The 17,776-nt window shown below is 41.0% G+C and overlaps 1 protein-coding gene across 7 annotated transcripts in view; it reads right to left on the bottom strand.

The window, feature by feature from the left end:
* sept9b (septin 9b) overlaps positions 1-17,776 on the bottom strand; it is a 91,853-nt gene that overhangs the window by 15,708 nt on the left and 58,369 nt on the right. For 6 of the 7 annotated variants that reach the window (XM_037764424.1, XM_037764428.1, XM_037764425.1 and 3 more), the window contains 4 exons: positions 5,330-5,515; positions 1,572-1,700; positions 1,346-1,427; positions 580-717 (listed from right to left, as the gene is read on the bottom strand). In XM_037764424.1, coding sequence (XP_037620352.1) covers positions 580-717; positions 1,346-1,427; positions 1,572-1,700; positions 5,330-5,515 — 535 coding nt within the window. Of the gene's footprint in view, positions 1-579; positions 718-1,345; positions 1,428-1,571; positions 1,701-5,329; positions 5,516-6,226; positions 6,324-17,776 lie in introns of those variants that run through there. The other variant, XM_037764430.1, reaches the window with a different exon arrangement.

Below are 17,776 nucleotides of genomic sequence, written 5' to 3'. Positions count from 1 at the left end.
TTAGTTTCAGTTTACTAAAAATATTTTTCACTGCTTATTTTCATTTTAGTTTCAGTTTTACTTTACTATAATAACCCAACCCAACTTGGCAGATTGAGGAAAGTTAGACATGTTAAGGCTACACAATTTCATACATTTTAGTGGTAAATATATTCATTATTAAGCCATTAATCAACATACTCAAGTAAAACATTAGCATATTTTATACGGTATATGTATAATATTGCCTCAACCACTACAAACTCTCCTACTCAAGATAAGAAGGCACTCTCTACATCGTGATAATCGTTTCCCCGTTTCTCTACTTCTCTCAACTATGAGAACTGTAGAGTCTAATTTCGTTGTGAAATCGGACTCTCTGAGTGATATTCAGTGTCTGTGAGGAGAGAATGAGTTCCACATGTGGTCAGTAAAGACAGAGCTGATAAAGAAAAGCTGGAGAAGGATGTGGTTAAAGAGCTGTGGACAGACAACGGGGTCAGGGGAGATTCCCAGAAGGTCTGACTGGTCTCTCGCAGCTGTGGGAGAAATTGGGAGAATGAGTTTTTAGTCACATGTCTCTTTAATATGGGATCTTACCAGTGGCCTGTGGGGGGTATGAAGTATATGCAGCAGTGCACCCTGGAGTCTGGGATCCTCTTCTTCCTGTTGATGTTGATCTCCTCCTGCAGGTAAGCTTCATACTGGTCGTTGATGAACTTCATGATGGGCTGCCAGCTGACAAAGGAAACAGGAAATAGATGTTAACTTTGTATCAGACCACAGTCAAAACCTCTGTACAGTTATTCAAGTAAGGGATAATGTACAGCGAGCGGGTCATTATTGCGAAATTAACCCCTACAGGGTGGGTAGCAGGACTTGAATCACCCTGAAGGGATTCATTTTGCAATAATGACCCGCTCGCTGTACATTATCCCGCATTATTACACAGCTACTTACTAAAGAGATCAATAATTGATTTGATTTATTTGAAAGTTATTTTATTGCTTCTAACGTTCTGTTACTCATAGCAGCCAGTCTGCTATAAAAAAAATAACAGACCGTAGAATGCCGTAACTGACCAATCAGAATTGAGCATTCAACAAAGCTGTGTAATAAGCTACGGCAGTAACTGAAGAATTATAGTGATGAACAACGTGGATTCATGCAGAGTTGTGTTCTGCAAAACAAGCATTTTATATTGCTTTTATATTATATCTATATTCTATATAAAATAATGAAATTGTACTGTTATTTAGATAAAACACTGAACTTTGGCTTTGATAACCATTCAGAATGAACAAGTAACCACACATATGCAATGATGGAAATGACTTTAGTAACAGGTAAAGTGACCTCAGCTCACCAGTTTTCGTTGTTGATCTGATCCCCGAAGCCCGGAGTGTCAATTACTGTCAGCTTCATTCTCACTCCTTTCTCCTCAATATCTACACAAAGGAAGGATATTTAATTTGTATTTCTTTTGGACACAGAAAGCAACATATAAGTAGTATGATAGAGCAGCAGAAAAAACACATTATTAATAATAACACTATCAATATTTAGGCTACTAAACATGAACACTGGCCGACCGTGACTGATGGACTTGATCTCGATGGTCTTGGGGATCCTCTCCTCCGGGTTCGGCTGCGATGACTTGCGGCTCACCTTGGATTTGAACAGGGTGTTCATCAGGGTGGATTTTCCCAGGCCGCTTTGCCCTGATCAGGAAAACACACACACAAATGCACCAGTTAGAGAAACTGGGAACACATTCAGTCGTGGTTTTAACCCCAGACAGTCACAAAGACAATAATGTCATTCTACTCTAACACAAGAGTTTCTTTTAGGCTTTTTCTCACAAAACCAGTGAGGCTGAATATGCACATGACATCACCGCTAACGTATGGATTGTAAAGTCAGTGTGTGTGTGTGCGTGTGTGTCCAGAGACCATGAGCATAGCAGGACAGCTGCAGGGTCAGACAGGCCAGCTGTGGAGGCCTAGAGGACAGATGTATTGTATAGACCACACACACACACACACGCAAAAATGTCTACTATCGTGAGCAAATATTCAAAAGCCATTTTTAACTTTCACTACATTCAGACAAGTAAGACGAGTCTCCAGGGTGAAAACTTGACTTTACAGTGTAGCTTTATACATTCATGACATTTCAGGGCTCAACAATAAGTATTGCCTATTTGCCCAGGGCAAGTAAAATGCCACGTTGGGCTAGTAAATCTAGCAACTCACTTGCCCGATAAGGCATGGGGTAAAAATAATTAAACACATTGTTTAATTTCAGAAACTTTAAAAATTGTTATTCTTTGTGACTGAATAATTCTTGCATAAAAGGGATATGCGCACACACACCAAGTCTCGGGGCTGTTTCATTTCCCTCCATATTTCTCCGTCGCCTTCCGCTCACAGCTCCTGTGGGCATGCAGCGTGGCGTGTGGAGCGTTGCCAAGCTGCCAGGCCCTCTGTGACACCTAGGGCGCCCTTTACCACCACCACCTCTCTCCGTCTCCGTTACACACTTGCTCTTTCACACACACTCTACATTCAGTTTACTCAGTTGCTCACATTCACCCACAATCACACATTTTCTCATTTTCTCTCACACACACACTGAGACACCCTAACTGCCCTCTCTGCGTGGTGGAAATCAAAAGGTCAGCTGGCTGAGGGCAAGGATTAGGCTAATGTGTCTCATAGGGGAGACCACAGTGGACACGGCCCAGACCACAGCCGCTCTGACCTTTCACGTGGTCACTCGACACCAACTTTATTAGAATCACAAAGGATGCTCTAGTTTTTATACTTTTATCCAGTTATCCTGACATTCTTCATTCTTTAATTTACATATAAGCAACTAGGAACTTAACAAAGTTCAGGCAAAGAAAGCTCAACAAAGCTACAGCAACAAATAGGCATCTGACTCATATTTGCCAACTTGGCCTGTATCTGGAACTGAGCAGTGTGTATAATCCCTACTGTTTCCACCCTGACGACAATAGTCGTTTTCCGGCTGAAGAGAGCAGTCTATGCTCGCGGCACAGCGTGTAGCGCCCAAAGTTGAGCTTTGCCCGACGCAGCGAAAAGTTGTCGTGGTGTGGCGTAAGCCATTGGAAATAATGGGGTGCAGAGCGCAGTGGTGGCGTTGTCGCGTTGTGTCAGAAAGGACCTTCAGTGAGTGAGAGAAGGAGAGAGAAATGGAGAGTACTAAGAGAAAGAAATACTCAAGCGGGAGCAAAAATAAATAAAAACAGATGAATATTAGTTTATGCCAGAGATTCACTCGCCAAGTTCACACCAGAGGGGCAAATTATTCCGTTTTATTTCCTGGGAGTTAAGTTAAAATCAAAAGTTTAACATAAAAATGCTGCTACATTGTACTTATTATTTTGTTATTTTCTCTTTTTTAAAGTCACCAGAATACAGGAAACAAAGGGAGACCTCCCACTATGGTTTTGAAATGCTCCCTTTTTTTAAGGTCTCCAGGTTGGCAAGTATGATCTCTCACGCAACCCAGCATCTGAGGAGTAGCAAAATGAAGTCAAACATCTAATAAACCGAAAGGATTAAGACATTTTTCTCAGGATTTAAGGGACCAGGCTCAAAAGGCAGGTCAACGCTGGCCTTACACAGAGAAATAGGACTCCAGTGAGGTGTTGGGCAATTATCTGCCGACGCATTACCCAGAAGAACTTGACACTATATCAAAGCTCCCTCTGGCAAACAAAAATCACTTTGCGCAGGTTTAAACTCATCATTGTTCTTTGCTATTGTAAAACTTTTACTGTGTTCTACTCCGGTGTGTGCACAGAGTATCATTTCACAACACGTCTCACGACACCAGTTTAATTTATCCTCGAGGTGTCGGAGCACTACGAGTGGATACACGTTGGTGTTATGCAGAAATGTGCGGATAGACAGATAGAACCTTCACTTTGTCATATTGCCACTTTCTCACTACACTTTCACTTCATTCCCCAACGTCTATAAATCAATATGCCTCTTTTGATAAACAGTATCAGTCCTCCTTGGAGTTGTGCTGACATGCCATCTATCTGTGTACACAAAACACTTCCCTGCAGGGCCTGAAATCAGACCGACTGCCTCTTATGACAACATGATACAGACATCAAGGTTTCAAAATCCAATCAGGTTGTAGCTGAGGCTTTTCAACATATTCCTGTTGAGTAATCTGTATCTCAGTGTGTGATAAATTAAACACCTTTTGACATTCCTTTCTCTGAAGACAACATGTGCATAGGTTTCGTGCCTGCAAGCATGTAAACAGGTGCATTCAAGGATAATTGTGTGTGCACAGACTTGACGGTAGGATCTACAGTAACTCGCGGCGCAGCGCTGCTCTCCGAGGAAGTGTGAGCAGAGTAATCGCCATCATTGTGCCACTTTCTCAGCCCGACAGCCTCCTTCTGTCCTCTCAAGTGTGTTTGTTGACACACAAAGTAAAAGAGCTGGTTCAGGAAGGCACCATGACTCTTAACTAAACAACCGAAGTAGAACCACATATACAAACACATACATGCATGAAAAGACAGCTGAGGAGAAGCTTCATGATGAAAAGAAAGACAACAGAAAGGTATTTTCTAAGTGAGAGGATCTGCAATCTAAGCAGGCTGTGTGTGACATCCTGTTTTATGTGCTTTGTTCTGCATTTTGTGTCTCTGCGGCCTAAATCGAAAACGTTATAAATGGTTACCGTCTGATCTTTTCTGCTGAATTCAGTGCTGAGTCAATAACTGCATTTGGAAGCAATTACAGCCTCAAGTCTTCTCGGGATACATCTGTGTCAGTTTAGACTTTAATTCTAACATGAAGGCATAATCAACGTCAAGGTCGGGCTGGATGGGAACAGTTAAGCTAATCTTTACATCATACCGCACATTTTCAGTTGTATTCATACAGTATCCAACCGTTTCTCATAAAAAATATATTTTTATAGGCAATTATTCAGCATTAGCAGCACACGTTTTCAGCCTTTAACAGTTTCATTCACCCCCACAATACCTACTCATGACAACTAAAGCATAATTAAGTGAAGGTTAATTGCAAATTAGCTGCATATGAGTGTAATTTGTGGAAGGCAAGGTCAGGGTTAACAACACAACATAGCACGACAAGGGCAAGAAAAGTCATAGGGACTGAACTATTTCTGAAGGGACTTGACATTGTGATGAGAGCAAGAACATGCAGCCAAAATCCTGCTCATGTAGCTGTTGTTCTGGTTGTGTTTGGAGTGTTTTCTGCATGGACTCAGGTTGCAGTTTGGACTGTTTTGTTAAAAGTTGAATTAAATGCGTGAATGTCAGACTCACCCACAACCATGATGTTGAGCTCGAAGCCCTGCTTCATGGCCTTCCTCCTCATCTGCTCCAGGATGGCATCGATGCCCACGTAGCTGAAGTCGCTGGCGTGTGTCTTATCCCCTTTACCCTGGGGGGTGGGGGGGTGGGGCTTGGCGGACTCCGACATGTTGCTGTGGCTCAGACTGACCTCTGACCCTGAGGGAAAGAAATAAAAGGAGATGTTAGATTTACATGGTATCTATACGATATATACAAGCATAAAGCGTGATTTGTAAGCAGTGAAGTGTACAAATTTAGTAATAAAGAGTGATGTAAAAAAGCAACTGCGTGACTCAGTACACATGAAATCATATTAACTGCAGAGAAGATCGAGTTCAGTGTGAAGATACTGATCTGAGCAGCTCATTTCCTGTGTGAAACAGGATACACCAGACTTTAAAATTTGCATTTATGAGCACCCGCCTTTGTACAAGACAACACTGAAAGGTGATAATTTATCATTTACACCGTCTGCCAAAAAACCCAGCTTATGCCAGCAGGGAGACACACATGTGCACACATGTGCAGATGTAACATAAAATACCAAGACAAACTTTCCCATAACTCTTCAATAAAGAATTATTGTTTCCCCCAGCGCTCTTTACTCCAGTGCATACACTCAGCTGTAAAACTTATCAGTAAATCACATGAGAACAGGCGCACATCTGCTCTTTAATGTTGCATTCGATTACCTTGTGTTAGTAGCACAGCCCACAAGAGAAATTCAGACTTTTCAGAAACCTCTCAGTAACCAAAATGAAACAGAATATCTGTAAATTAGTTTTTCATAATCCTAAAAGGATTAGGGAGACAAAATGAACAGACCTCGTCGGGAGAAAGCGCTGCCAACTACAAATCACGGCTTACCTCACTTTAAGGAGGATCGATTGTTGTGTAGAAGACAAAGGCTGCGTGCCAACAGCTCGACTCTGCCAAATGTGCTAGTGTGCGCTTGCAGCAGCAGAGACTCTTCATGTAGGAGGAGACAACATTTCCTGTGCTGTGTGACAGAAACTTGTGGTATTGTCTGTGTGAGGTTTGCAGTCACAGACGCTTCAAACCACAGACTCATATACCTGAAGCTGAGTGGAGTCAGCCACCCTGACTACATGCAGGTACGGCACGCTGCAGCTGTCTGTATTGGGTTGATTATGATTTCTCATATGGCACCAGCATTTCTAAGAACATAGAAGTCTTTGTGCTTTTGATTTTGTCTGTCTGACATTATAAACACAGCGACAGCCATGCTTGTAACATGCCTTTGCAACATAATAATTATAAGAATATAAATGCAGCACAAATAACAGTGGAACATTATATGATGTGCTCAGAGTTTTGCCTTTCCCTCAGATGAGACGGAAAGTGTGAGATGGAGGAGACGGCGGGAGGTTGTGAGCTTTTACTGCAACTATGAATTACAGACTTTCCACAAGAAAGTCCTTCTTTGGCTCTCTGTGGCTTTGTCCTGGGAAAGGTGCTGCTTTAATAACCACTATGAGCAGCCCACTGTGTAGGTGCTTTTAATTTAAGGGTACAACTGGGACCACCTGTGTCACAGGAAACAGAAACACACATTTACACTCTGAGAGAGGTTGAAACGTTGATGGTATATCTTAAAAGATTCAGTTTAACCACCTCTTAATAAACAATGAATGAATCAGAGTGTACGTTAGGATCATATCCTTTTCTGCTTCACACATGTTTTTGCACAATCTCACCCTCCTACACACTTGCACACCTTAAAAATCCAAAGTCATGAGAGCATTGATGAGTCAGCTCTGAACTCAACAACCTTTTCTTCTCCTCCAAGCTACAGTTTTGGACCTTAAGGAGGGTACCCCACCTTCAACAGTGTCTATAGCAGCCAAGCCTATTGAATTGGCGGCCAGTGGGCCGAATCTGGCCCTATGACGAACTCAATTCGGCACTTTGATTATTTATAAATATGAAAAAAGTATTTAACCCTCTGACCCGTGGGATCGCCAGCAATCCCGGCCGACGTTACTGTCTTTAAGAGACTGTAGCGGGCTCAGTCTTAAAGCTAGAGTGAAGATACTGGTATCATATGAAACTAGAAAATGTAAGGAATCCATTGGTACCGACCATCAGGAAGGGCGCTAAATAACTAATAAATAAATAACGCTCCAAACTTAGGCTAAATTTTGGCAAGGGAAAACTGGCATGGTGATATTCAAAGGGGTCCCTTGACCTCTGACCTCAAGATATGTGAATAGAAATGGGTTCTATGGGTACCCACAATCACATGCAGTTTGTGGCAAATGTTTTTTGCATGCAGTATAAATGTGTATCCTTTTAAAAAAGTAACTGAATAGACCTGCTCTATAGTATCTGTCAGTCTTTCCAACTTTCAATTGCCGGACAGTCTACTGGTTAACTGATCAGCTGTGCTGTGATAACACGTTGCTCGGCTAAAACTTGACAAATCCATCGCTAAAATCTTGGGGAAATAAGAAATATCCATCCCCCCTGTGTCCATCATCACTAGTCAGTAAATGATCAGGATACAAGATTTAGTTTTTGCACAGTAACTTCCACAACCAAAGAGGCAATTTCCCTTAATGCTAGGACATTCATTTTATCAGTAAAAAAAAGCACATCCTGACATTCAGGAGTACATGCTGTAACGTGAACCTCCTGTTAATACCTCATCATGGTGGACTAAAGCTGATTTATTGCTGCAACGCTGTCCTCAAGAAACCCGACGCAGAAATGCAGCGTCTTGGAAAGTGATCCTGAGGTATTTGGATCAATTTATCTTTAGCCTGTCAGATGTTTGCAAATGTTTGGATAGAGTCATTTGGCTAACCATGCACTGAACTCCATCTACCGATTGCATCAGTAGCCTCTTGAATGGCAGAATGCAGATTAGCTGTAATGACATACTCCAGGTCTGATGCCAAACTGCCTCCTGGGCACCGTGACAATGCCAGCCCCGGGGCCATCTGCTGGCTCAATGGCTGCTCTCTAAGAATAGATAAACAGTCATACTGTAGCAGAGGCAAACACACAGGCGTAGTAACAAGAACACATGCAACGGAAAAAGGAAGAACCAAACGGCGGTGCCAGGAGAGTCAAAAATGTTATACAGTCTGCTTAAATATTCACTTATCTTTCCAGTAGAGCTCTTTCATTTTCATCAACACCGCATCCTAATGATTTCATCCTCAGGGCCGTGGATGAGCTGGCCATTAGCAATCGTCTTTCGCTGCTTCTTAACATCATTATTTATGCGCCTCAGAGTGACATTTTACATCCACAACAAAGTGTTTCTTCAAGTGAGTCACATCTGCATTCGAGCGTTGTGATGTTCCACAGAGAAAGCGTTGATAACCTTTGCCACGGCGAACTACATTTCGGGATGAGTAACCTCATTACAGACGTACAGTATGACTCAGATCAGTGGCCTCGACCGTTGGATCCTGACTGCTCTGAAACAAGACAGACCCAACGGGCGCATCAAAATAGAACGACGCATCAGGCGCGTGGGACTTCACTGGAATAAACTTCCTTCAAAGAGCGGCGTTTCATTTCATTTAACTCCTTTTAAAATTGATTTGAAGATTCTTTTACTCACTTGCAAAGCACTTAATGATATAGCACCTTCTTACATCTCAGACCTTTTAACTACTTATCAACCAACAAGAGCCTTTAGGTCCTCTGATGCTGGTTACTGTTCCTAAAGAAACCTACAAAACGAGTGGGGAAACTGCTTTTAGCTACTATGCTACATCCGATACGCAAGCTCTGTTGACATCTTTAAAAATCATCTGAAGACCTATTTATTCAGGCAGGAGTTTAGTTCATGTTTTTATCTTTTTCTACTAACATTTCTACTACTTTTATTTTTCTGCCTTTTTATTGGATCCTTTATTCTATTTTTATGAACTCGTTTATTTGGGGCGGGTGTGACTCAGAGAGTAGAGCAGGTTGTCCACCGATCGGAAGGTCGGTGGTTCAATCCCCGGCTGCTCCGGTCACATGTCGATGTGTCCTTGAGCAAGAGTCAGTGTATGAATGTGTGTGTGAATGGGTTAATGCTGACATGTAGTTTAAAGTGCTTTGAGAGTTCGGAAGACTAGAAAAGCACTATATAAATGCAAGTCCATTTATTCCTTGTATTTTATTTCTGCTGTGCACTATTTATAATGCCATACTGTAAAGAACTGTGAGCTGTATTCTCTGTATGACAGGTGATACACAAATACAGTTATTATTGTAGCGTCATCTGACCAAACATTGACACTTTGTATGTCCACAAGAAGAAGCAAGCTTGACAAACACATCTCCAAGGTAAGTTTTAACCGCTTACTTAAGTAGAAAACAGTACAAACACATATTTACTGTAACTAGGTCAAAAAACGATTGCACTCTGTAGACATGTTTCTGATAAGTGACTCATCAAAATGCGACTCTGACGTCATTTATATATGTACAGAAGCGCTACTTATACACATTATGACAAAACATGTGCAGTTCCTAAATGAGAAAAAACAACATTTTACATTCTTCAAAGTATATTCTAATATTCTTTATATTCTTATATGCTTCTTAAGATATGGCTCTTACAATTATTATTATTTAACTGAAGCCAAAAAAAGCCACAATGAGTCAGTGGTGTGCACAGTTCATTCAAATGAAACAGGTGCTTCGAAACTGCTCAATGAGGAAACGTAAAAACTTTGGCCTCATTTGACCTGCTGCTCTAATCTCCCTTCATCAACACACAGACTCCAAATGAAAACAACTTTATTAAACTGTAGACAGATGTTATGTGTGAAGATTGCTTCCAATAAATACACTAAACTGTAAGCAGAGGAATTTATATTTTCTTTGCCTTGTGACAAGCAAAAGCGGTATTTTAGGATTAGCTGATTTTTAGAGCTTTGTTTAATGAATGGAGATGAGTTCAGGCGTTTTCTTTGCATGAATGGATAGATCCCATCAAAGAGACGACTCCACTCCTTTAGCTTCAGATGAGAGCACTTATAGTGGAATGAGGGCTGTTTCAAGTTCTATCATTGCCATTTATATATATATCCTTACATTTCTGAGGATGACACTGTGCTGTTCATTCATGACCTATTAATACGATCTGAAAGACAGGAGCTACAGTGTTGTCTTATTGGTGCTTGTATTTCACTCAAACAGTTATGGTAGATGTTTGGTTTCCTGTTTGTCACTGAGGGCTACACAGCAGACAAAACCACAGCTTTTACATCCGCATTAGTCTGATTCACAGGATGTGCACTGTGAGTATTAGCCTGCCTATTTCAGACGGATTCTCCTCGCCTTTTGCTGTCTGTATGTTTCATACGGGCACCATCGATGCACCCTGGGTTTAGCTGGCCCCGAGACGATTGTGATTGGTTTAAAAAAATACAAACAACCCAGAGACGTTTTTTTCCCCCTCAGTGTTGAATTATGATGTGTTCAGACAGACCTTTCTCCAGCGCTAAAGCAGTGTGGAGATAGGTCTTGCTATGTGAGACTACATCCGCATTAAAAACGTTTGTATCTTAAATGGGTACTCAAATTTTATACGTGCATGTCTCGTCATGAAGAGGAGCAACTGCTCAGCTTGTGAAAGCAAATGTATGATGTTTTCTGTGGATCTGAGGGGAGCTTTGTCAAGTCTGAGAAAATAAAACTGAGGATGTGAGTTTGGAGACATCCGTTATTTAACAGAAAGCCTGTGTTTGGGGCATGGAGTTTGAAAGATGTGGACATTAGGGCTGGGCAATATGACGATATATATCGTCAAAATGCTATAAAAATGTCTATCATATATATTTTCCATATTGTTTCCATCGCGATATAGGCTAGGCCTATATTTTTTTCTTTTTTCTCTATTATTTCACTTAAAACTGTTATGTTCGTTTGCACTTGCAAGTTCTTAAAATTAGAAAATGCTTTCATTTGTCAAGTATTTTATTCACACAGGAGTATATACAAAAAGAGGCTTTACCACATGGTTATTTCATATAGACTATTTATTTATTGAATTACCAGAAAACATGCTATATCGTGATATATACCGTTATCATGATATGAAATGACCTATACCATGATAGAAGATTTTGGCCATATCGCCCAGCCCTAGTGGACTTTTACCTGATAGGGAGGATATAATGAAAAATGCTACCAAGCTGCATTATGGAAATTGTAGGATCCAGTATTTTGGATCATGACCCATATACTGAGGACTAAAAGTCAGGATATCTCGGCCTGTGTTGCTTCAATTTTGACAATTCTTTAAATCTGTCTCTCGTTGTAAGTCCCTCAACTTTATGGAATACAAAATCACTGGAGTGCTCCTTCAATGAACTATTACTCTTTTATTTAGTTTCCCAGGGGCTACTTTTCACCTTTATACCTTATGATGCCCTACGTAATGCACACAACCAGTGCATAGTCAGCCACAATGAAATAAAGTTCAATCCCATGTGCCAGCTACAGATAACACAAGAAAATAGTCGTATTGTGGAGTTCTCATTTCCCTGCAACTGTATCCTGCATGACAGCAGCAGGATTTTCCAAACAATTCATCGTTAGAGGTGGAGTAAAACATCAGCATGAGTATAACATGCACAGTAATACTGTAGGCAAAACTTGTGAGATGAACTGTTCTTCTGAATACAGAACTGAAAACTAATAAAGACCAGTTCCGTATGTAGAAGGTCAGTCTTCAAACACACTCATTTCAACAGTTTGGCTCATTACATGTTGTTGTGCATGCCACGAATCAGTTTACTGATTTCCTTTTTTGTCCTTCACCCCCTGTTTTTCTTTCCCTTTCTGCAGGGTATTTACCATACTAATACTGTCAGAACAATAACACACTAAAACCTACTTTCTCATATAATATAAAGCAGGGCTGACAAGTGGTGAAGTGGTGCTTGTGGATCGAAGGAAGCTGAATTTCTTTGGTTTTTAAGAGGCCTCTCAAGAAGACAATGAAGGCTTTGTTTCTGGCATTGGCACATTCACTCAGTGAATATTAAATGTAGAGTTGGATGTGATGTGCCTGATGGGATTTTAATGAAAGGCTGGAGAGGGGAGTGTTGAGTTATGTGTGAGTCCCAGAGCGGGAAGGGGATTCTCTGTTACAGCAAAATGGAAAAGTAGTATCTGATCGAAGGGGAACACTTTGTGTTGGTTTTCCAGGAGGGTAACATTACAGGTCAGTGTAAGGAAGTGGGTTCGATGCTTCAGGATGGTGGTCATTGATATCCGTCAGCTAAATATTTACATGTCACATACCTCTTGAAATATTAACATGATGTATTACTTCTCTGTGAAGGCTGAGGCCGGACAAGAATGCTGCCCGAGAGCAGTTTTGTGTTTTCTGGTCTCCACTGAGCTATGCTGCTTTCAGGGTTAACAAAAATAAATTATGCTGCATCGGGCTATAATGTTTTCCACTGAATCTATTGGAGCACTCTCTCTCTTCAAGACTGTACAGTTTATCACTTTTGTCCTGTATAAAATAACGTAAATAACGTAATTTGTGTTGTCTTTCAGAAGCTTATCCACACACTATTATTTTACCTCACTATGCCATCCGATTCGACTGTTATCAGGCAATTAAATGTGCATTATTGAACGCTTTAAGCACCATAGATGTGGGTCAGTAGGGGCCTACTACATTGTAAATGTGACCGCAAAACTTAAAAGCAACACGCTCTAATGCGAAACTGAATGAAACATCACGTTTTGAACACAAATAAAAAGGCTTTTTTAGGTTTAGGCAACAAAAACACTTACGTTTAGGGAAAAATATTGTGTTTTGGCTTAAAAAAAACAATGTTTCAAAAGTGAAAGTTAAACTTAACGCTTGTTAAGAAAGACAACAACACGAGCCACCAACCTACACCACATATGGAGTTTCACGCTGTCTATACTACAGCACCTGACTTCCGCTTCTGCTCCTGTCTTTTATTACTACGGTCGCTAGAGGTCGCTGTCGTGATCTTTTATACCTTCTTTCGGTGATCTACCATGTGATTAGATGACAAAACCTACTAGTGGGTGTATAAGGCCCTATTGACCCAAATCTATGGGGCTTACAGCGACTGACAAATCAGTAATCAAATTCAGTGATTCAGTCTTTCAAATTTAACTTGATTTTTGTGGAAATCTACCAAACTTTTTCCATGTTTATATTTCACTTTTAAAAACGTCTTGTACAAGTGCATTTTTCCAGCGATGCTTGCCGAACAAGATACCTGGTTTTCTTCCCCTCCCTGCCTTCAGTCTGTCTAAGCATATGTTCACAAGCTGTCCAGTCACTCCTGAGGGGGTTGTGCTTCGGGAAAAAGAAGGTATCATGTCTGGTCTTCTACTCACACACCGTTACCGACAGCTCTTAAACACTGTCTGCTATTTGAAAGCTCTCTTATTTTTCTATAAAACATGGCTCTCATGAGGTGAGTCTCTGCCCTGGTGCAGTTGGATATTTCCCTTTCCTGTGTGTCTATGCAAGCATGTTTTCTCTCTCTCTTTTATAAACCGGAGATGACATTTCCACTGGCCCTTTGGTGGCTCCCTCTAAAGAGGAAGAGATCGTAAAGTTTTATGCCTGCTGAAGTCTGCATGAGACGGACGGAGGGTCCAGAAAGAAGAAGACTTACGCACAAGAGTTGACTGACAGTCATAAGTGTGTCACAGGAATACAGAATTAACATATGCACAATTTAATATCATCTAAAAATTTTATGGAGTAGTTTTATTGGTACGGTCGGGTAAAGAATTTGCTTTTTAAGCCAGAGTCTCAAATGAGAAATACAGCATTTCATATTGGGAAACAAGCACTATAAAAACATCACTATCATTTCCAGCTCTACTTTAATTGCTTATTTTCCTGATAATGAGTAATGACACTAACTCGTGGAACTCAACCCCCAACTGTGACAACAAGACACACAATCTGTTATGCAGAGCGTATGGATGGCTTAAACCCAGAGTGCATCACTAGCTGTGCTCTGCAGAGACAAAGGTTCAGATAAGTACATGTTTCACAAAAAGAGCTTGATTCAAAAAGACAACATGAGCCATAAAAATAGACTCCTGATCGTCCAAAAATGATAGCTGGACGGAAAATAAACTCCTCTAAGTAATGTCAGTATGTCTTTTTTCCCTTAAAGGCTTGTAGACTGAATTTGCAAAAAAAGCTTCACCGACAACAAAGAAACGTCTGATTGTATAGAAGTCTATAAGAAAATGAACCTACTACTTCTCACTTGATGTATTACCTCAGTAAACATTGTAAACTTGAGTTTATGGTCTCAATCGCTAGTTTCAAGTCTTCTTCAATACAGCGTGATGTTCATTTAGTAAATTATGGTCCCATTTAGAGTCAAATAGATCATAAAGCAGGGGATGCTGTAGGGCGTGGCTTCCTTGTGATTGACAGGTCGCTACCACAGCGCTGTCCGGTCTGGGAGTTGTCCGTGTTTTCGTCTTACAACTTTAACCCTTTGACAGTGTGTTTTCAGTTCATGAAAGTTCATTTTAACACTTTGTTGCCTGAAAATCCAGTATTTGGTTGTGTCTTAGCTCCACCCTCTCGTGTCACTTCTAGTTGCACAAAAACAAGATGGTGACAGCCAAAAACCAAGATGGCCATGGCCAAAATGCTGAAATCAAGGCATCGAAACGGCAGTCCACAAACCAATGGGTGATGTCACGGTTACTATGTCCACTTCTTATATACAACCCATGCTACAAACACTGCTACACACCAAGTAGCAGCATTTGTCAGCTACAGTATATTGAGACGTGGCATACAAGTCTTCGAAGAAACACAAGACATGATGTTGTATCAACTGTGACCAAATCATCCGATGCATTAGTCAGAGGAGAGCGAAAGTATTTTGACTGTAGTCTCCGACATGAATATGAATAAGACAGCGTAGGCCAAACACACGAACTCAAACACATGATATAATATTCTCTGGCAGCGCTTAGAGTTCAGATTTACTGCGCTACCTTAAATGTCCTTTTCCCATTCCAAGAAGTGTTAATATTATTTCGTCTACACCCTATAAAAGGTCTGATATTGGGCCAGTCACAATACTGAAATATGTTTCAAAAACACAAGTCTCTCTTAAATCTCTATGAAAGGATTTGCCAGTCTTTGCCTGGTGTGTTGACTTCAATGTCAAGCATATGCATGTTTTTAAAAGGAGCAGAGGCCACAAGCTTTATGCTACACTGTTTGAGGGAGATAACACGCTGTGTCTACAGTAGGTAGTGACAGAGTGAGGTCGACAGAAGGGAGCTGGATAGAGGATATAGGTTCAGTGGGCTGCCATGTACATCCAAGAGGAAATCCCTCTCACTCAATCCCCCCATCCATACTTTGAAACCAAAGGAACGTGGCGGTTAAAAAAAACCCTGCCTTATTCTCCATCATAACAACTCCCTGCCATGTAAAACGATGAGGTTCGGTGAGGTCGATGACGGCTACGGCTGACACAAACAGACGTCGGCACTTCAGAAAAAGGGTCTGAAGAATGCTACTGGCCCACATCATCTTTCAGCCTTGTCACTGGTGCCGGCCCACGGAGAATGTGACCCCTGGCCTGACGTGGAGCAAAGCAGATGGTGTTGAAATACAGCTCTCCACACGGAAACTTCTGGTAGAGTAGATAATGACCTGTCCCAAAACGCCTCAAAAAAGATTTAAAGAGTGAGAAGAGACGGAGAGAAAGAGGTGTGGAGGGAGGGTCACTGAGGTAAAGGGCATGACAGCGGAGAGATGAGATGTGAGATAAATACTATAAAAACAGCGACAGGATCGATGGATGTAAGCAGAGACTGAGAGAAGGAGAAAGCAAAGCCCAACGCAGCAGGGCGGTCATTGTGGTGCCGAGTACAACTGTAAGAGCCTGCTGTTCTACTGCTGTTCTGCAGCTCTCAGGACTATTGGCTAACTGACCACAGGCGTAACCAAAAGCCCATTTCTGAGAAACATAGAGGGAAACTAGGAGGGTCCAGCCGCAGACCTATCCACAGCTGCAGTAGGGGAACTGGTAAATGGTAAAGGACAAACCAACGGTGCAGTAAATCACACAACCGGAAAGGCGGGAAAGGGGGCGGCTGAATATTTGGCTGGAGGAGAAGACATGAGAAGCATCGCGCTGTTCACAGCCGACTTCTGCACTTGAAGTTTTTCTCTGAGACACACCATTATGTTGTCTATAAAATGCACCGCTAATTAGCTCTCTTTATTAGTTCACCATTTGCTTTTACTTTAGAACCACGTGTTTGAATCCAACTGTGAAGAGAAACACAGGATACAAGAATGATTGGTGTGCTGCATGTGGTCTAAGATGCCTAAACGTCTTTGTATAGACCTCTGTATAGTATAAAATAACACATTTTGGAAATTGATTCTAATTAGGACTGCACAATTAATCAAAATTTGTATCAAAATCATAAGTCAAGGGTGAAATGTGTGTCAAAATACCATTTTAAATTAAATTTTGCCATGCTACATAGATGTCCTGATCTTCACATCATACTCTTAAGACCATAATCTAGGGCTGCAACTAACGATTATTTTTATTGTCAATTAATCTATTGATTATTTTCTTGATTAATCGATTAGTTGTTTGGTCTATAAAATGTCAGAAAATTATAAGAAATGTCGATCAGTGTTTCCCAAAGCCCAAGATTACGTCCTCAAATGTCTTGTTTTGTCCACAACTCAAAGATATTCAGTTTACTGTCGTAGAGGAGAAAAGAAACCAGTTGCTGATTAATTTAATAATTGATAACTAATCAATTAATCGTTGCAGCTCTCCCATAATCCTTTTAATATGTTATTCACTGAAAATGAGAATTATATCACAATTGCAATATCAGCCAACATAATCGCAATTAGATATTTTTTCAATATCGTTCAGCCCTAATTCTAATATTAATAACAATATTTGTGCAAGCAATTCCTGTTATCATCCCAGAATCAAAAACACAGTTACGGATGACCCATAATGCCTTGCTTGAGGCATAATACTGGCACAGACTGGTTTATACCACCCTCCCCTCCACCTCTCCACCTCTTCACAACCTGTCACCTCTAACAGGACATGACATATCTGACTTCCTCCCCCCTGTGACATAGATGTAGAACAGAAAACATCCTCCCACCGCGGGCAGCTAGAGTGAAACACACTGCCAGACGAGTTGTTGCATTTCACAAAAAGGCCATCATTTTCTACTTCCATACGCTGAAACCAAAAAAGAGTAACGTCACATACCAACTACATCCTTCACTCACTGGATGGAACAGGAAAAGAAGACAAGACCACATGAGATTATACCACATGTGGATACAATTAGCCGGAGGACTAGGAAGACATACTGTAATGTGGGAACGGATATTTTCAGACA

This window comes from Sebastes umbrosus, chromosome 3, assembly GCF_015220745.1.
Source record: "Sebastes umbrosus isolate fSebUmb1 chromosome 3, fSebUmb1.pri, whole genome shotgun sequence".
In the NCBI taxonomy this organism is placed as follows: Eukaryota; Metazoa; Chordata; class Actinopteri; order Perciformes; family Sebastidae; genus Sebastes; species Sebastes umbrosus.
The sequence above is the reverse complement of the archived record's forward strand: the minus strand, read 5'-3'. Positions and strand labels throughout refer to the sequence as shown.